Consider the following 3,058-nt stretch of genomic DNA (forward strand, 5'->3'; position numbering starts at 1 on the left):
CTACAGTATACTTATATATAATAAATAATTTTTTTAAAAAAAGGAGTTTAAATGCAATAAAACCTCGAGTTTCTGATCATGGGGAAATTGACTGATGGAAGTAAGCCAACTGAATATAAATTGATACAAATTTTCCCTATGCCAAATATGCCATTTCTCCCAGTCACAAAAGAAACATTTAATTCAAGATAAAATGTAAAAACATGAAATTGAAAAGAAACACATAATTAACCAAAATATATTACTTTTAAAAGTATACACTTTTATTTATTCAATAGCTGTTTTTAATATTTTCTTATTTAACAATGAAAATACAAGTAAAAGTAACATAAACTGAAAGACATAATAATAATAACACAGGGTGAAAGTCTAAAGCAGGCATATGTTGTTTGCTTGTGTTTATTCTTTTAGATACTAATTATTGACTGGAATGTTATGGTCATAAATTGGATGACACTGATATACCTGATTACTGCAAAACAACAGCAACAAAACTTATTTTCACTCTCCAACATTCACTTTGAATACATCAGCTTTATTTATGGACCCTTTAATTGAAACTAGAGGAAAAGAAGAGGGATTTTAGATGTGAAGAGTTTGGTAAGCCCTGTTGTATCTCATCTATCCAAGATAAAAAGAGGTTAAGGGCCCTCTCTAAAAAATTTAAAGGCTGGCTTCTTTATTCTTTATTAGTTTAGACTGAAGACTAATGAGAGAGATTGCTTTTGTTACACTAAATTCACAGTAGAAAATATTTCAAAGGTGGTATACAAGGGAATCTACACTAATACACTTAAATGCAGTCTCAGAATATTCATATGACATAAAATGTCACCCAGGCCACAAGTTAATATTGATTAACTTCCTCAGAGCCCCCTTCACATCCTTATTTCTTAAACTGTAGATCAGTGGGTTTAACATAGGAATCACAACTGTGTAGAAAACAGAGGCCATTTTGTCTGTGTCCATGGAGTAACTTGTGCTGGGCCGGAAATACATGAAAAGCAGAGTTCCATGAAAAATGGCCACAGCCATGAGGTGGGAGGCACATGTAGAAAATGCTTTGCGTCTGCCCTCAGCAGAGTTCATCCTGCAGATGGTAGCAATGATGTAGCAGTAGGACAGAATGACAGTTACAATACTGTACCCTATCACTAAGCTACTGAGCGTGAAGAGCACTATTTCATTGATGGATGTATCTGAGCAGGAGAGGGCCAGCAAGGGTGGAATGTCACAGAAAAAGTGGTTGATGACATTTGAATTGCAGAAGGACAGTCGGAATGTACAGGATGTGTGGATTGCTGAATCTACGAAGCCTACTGCATACGAAACAGTCACAAGCTGGATGCAGACCTTCTTGGACATTGCGATTGTGTAGAGCAGGGGATTGCAGATGGCAACATAGCGATCATAGGCCATAACAGCTAGCATGAGGCATTCAACATCTGCAAAGGCTGCAAAAAAATACATTTGAACAGCACATAAATTATAAGGAATCCTCTTCTTTTTAGACAAGAAATCAGCCAACATCTTTGGAGAGATTGTAGAGGAGTAGCAGATGTCACAGAAGGACAGACTGCTCAGGAAATAGTACATAGGTGTGTGAAGTCTGCTATCCAACTTGATTAGCAGGATCATCCCTAGATTAGTAATTACAGTTAGGCCATATACAAAGAAGAACAACACAAAGAGGCCCTGTTGCACATCCTGTCTTCCAGAAAGTCCTAACAAGACAAATTCAGTAAAAACAGTGAAGTTCTCAAATGTCATCCTTTGGATCTGGATACCCTGGATTTCAATAAGAAGGAAAAGTTGACAGTTACAATTTTTCTTTGCTTATAGTCAGACTCTAGGTCTTCGTTTTAACAGAAGGAAAAATTGATAAAATCACCAGTGCATGAATTAGACTATTGGAAATATATTTTTCAATGTCCATTAATGAGAAAATTACATCATTTTTGTATATGCATAGCTTTCTTTAGATTATATAACACATATTAATCTAAATTTATGTACATGATGTACAAAGAAACATCATGACACTATAGAAATATACGCTGTCCCCACCTGTTATAGGTTAAGGAGTGGATATTTTCAGAAACCCAGGCAATATTTCTCCTATCACCGTATGAAGAACACTGGCATCTTCAGATAAGAATTGTTATATCTCATTTACAAAAAGCATCACAATGTCCTCTAAAATGAATATGCATAATTAAGTATGTGTACTGAAAGCAACCATTCTTATCCTTTCATTCTCTAAACTTATGGAGCATCAGTGTGACAGAGGTATTTATAAGTAAATTCACATACCTTACTGAAAACATCTCAAGCTCATCTCTGGTTTCAAAAAATGACCTACATTTACTATGACTTGGATTGAAGAATTGAGATCCATTGAAATAAACAGAGAGGTGTGGGAAAATAGAGAAAAAGATTTGTAGTTGCAAAAATCCTGAGCACAAAGACAAGACTTTGTCAGAAACAGCACTCTACCCTAATCATGCTGCTAGCAGAGGTGGTAAAATGACCAATAAAACAGATGACCTAACAGCTGAGTTATACTCAACCAGAATTTTGTACCCTGTACACCTATATTTCATGTGTAAACAGACAACGAGAAGACAAGCTGCTGTTCAGAATCCAGATTTGTGTCTGAGCTTTGTTCCATTCTGTCTCCAGACGTTGTTATTCTACTTTACTTTTTCCTTATTTCCTTTTGCATTTCATGAGAACTTTTAATCAAGTGATCTGTGTTTTTAAAAGTTAATAGTTCCCAGAAAATTCTTCCAATTAAAGTACATGTTTCATTGTTTCACTATTGCAGTCTAACAAACCAAAACTCTACAAATATAAATGAAAATTGAAAGGTAGCATTTGGTATGTTCATAGTTACATTAACACAGAAAGTTCAAATTTATAATTATATAAGATAAAGCATAAATCTGAAAATTTTCACGTAGCTCACAGACTTCTAAAACTTGAATAAGTTTTTTCAAGTGTTTCACAGTATACAAATATTTAAATATAATAATTTCATATATTTATAATATGTAAG

General features: G+C 34.2%; 1 protein-coding gene across 1 annotated transcript; it reads right to left on the bottom strand.

Annotated features, from left to right (window-relative positions):
- Nucleotides 1-831: 831 nt before the first annotated feature.
- LOC116900352 (olfactory receptor 5W2-like) lies at nt 832-1,773 on the bottom strand. The gene has a single exon (XM_032902105.1). It carries the CDS (start codon nt 1,768-1,770, stop codon nt 832-834), a length of 939 nt encoding a protein of 312 aa, XP_032757996.1. The 5' UTR covers nt 1,771-1,773.
- Nucleotides 1,774-3,058: the final 1,285 nt, after the last annotated feature.

The sequence above is a fragment of the Rattus rattus genome, chromosome 5 (genome assembly GCF_011064425.1).
Source record: "Rattus rattus isolate New Zealand chromosome 5, Rrattus_CSIRO_v1, whole genome shotgun sequence".
Classification (NCBI taxonomy): Eukaryota; Metazoa; Chordata; class Mammalia; order Rodentia; family Muridae; genus Rattus; species Rattus rattus.

What these genes read in the sequence shown, in the direction of transcription:
- LOC116900352 (XM_032902105.1), bottom strand. Translation starts at nt 1,770, where the DNA reads ATGACATTTGAGAACTTCACTGTTTTTACTGAATTTGTCTTGTTAGGA.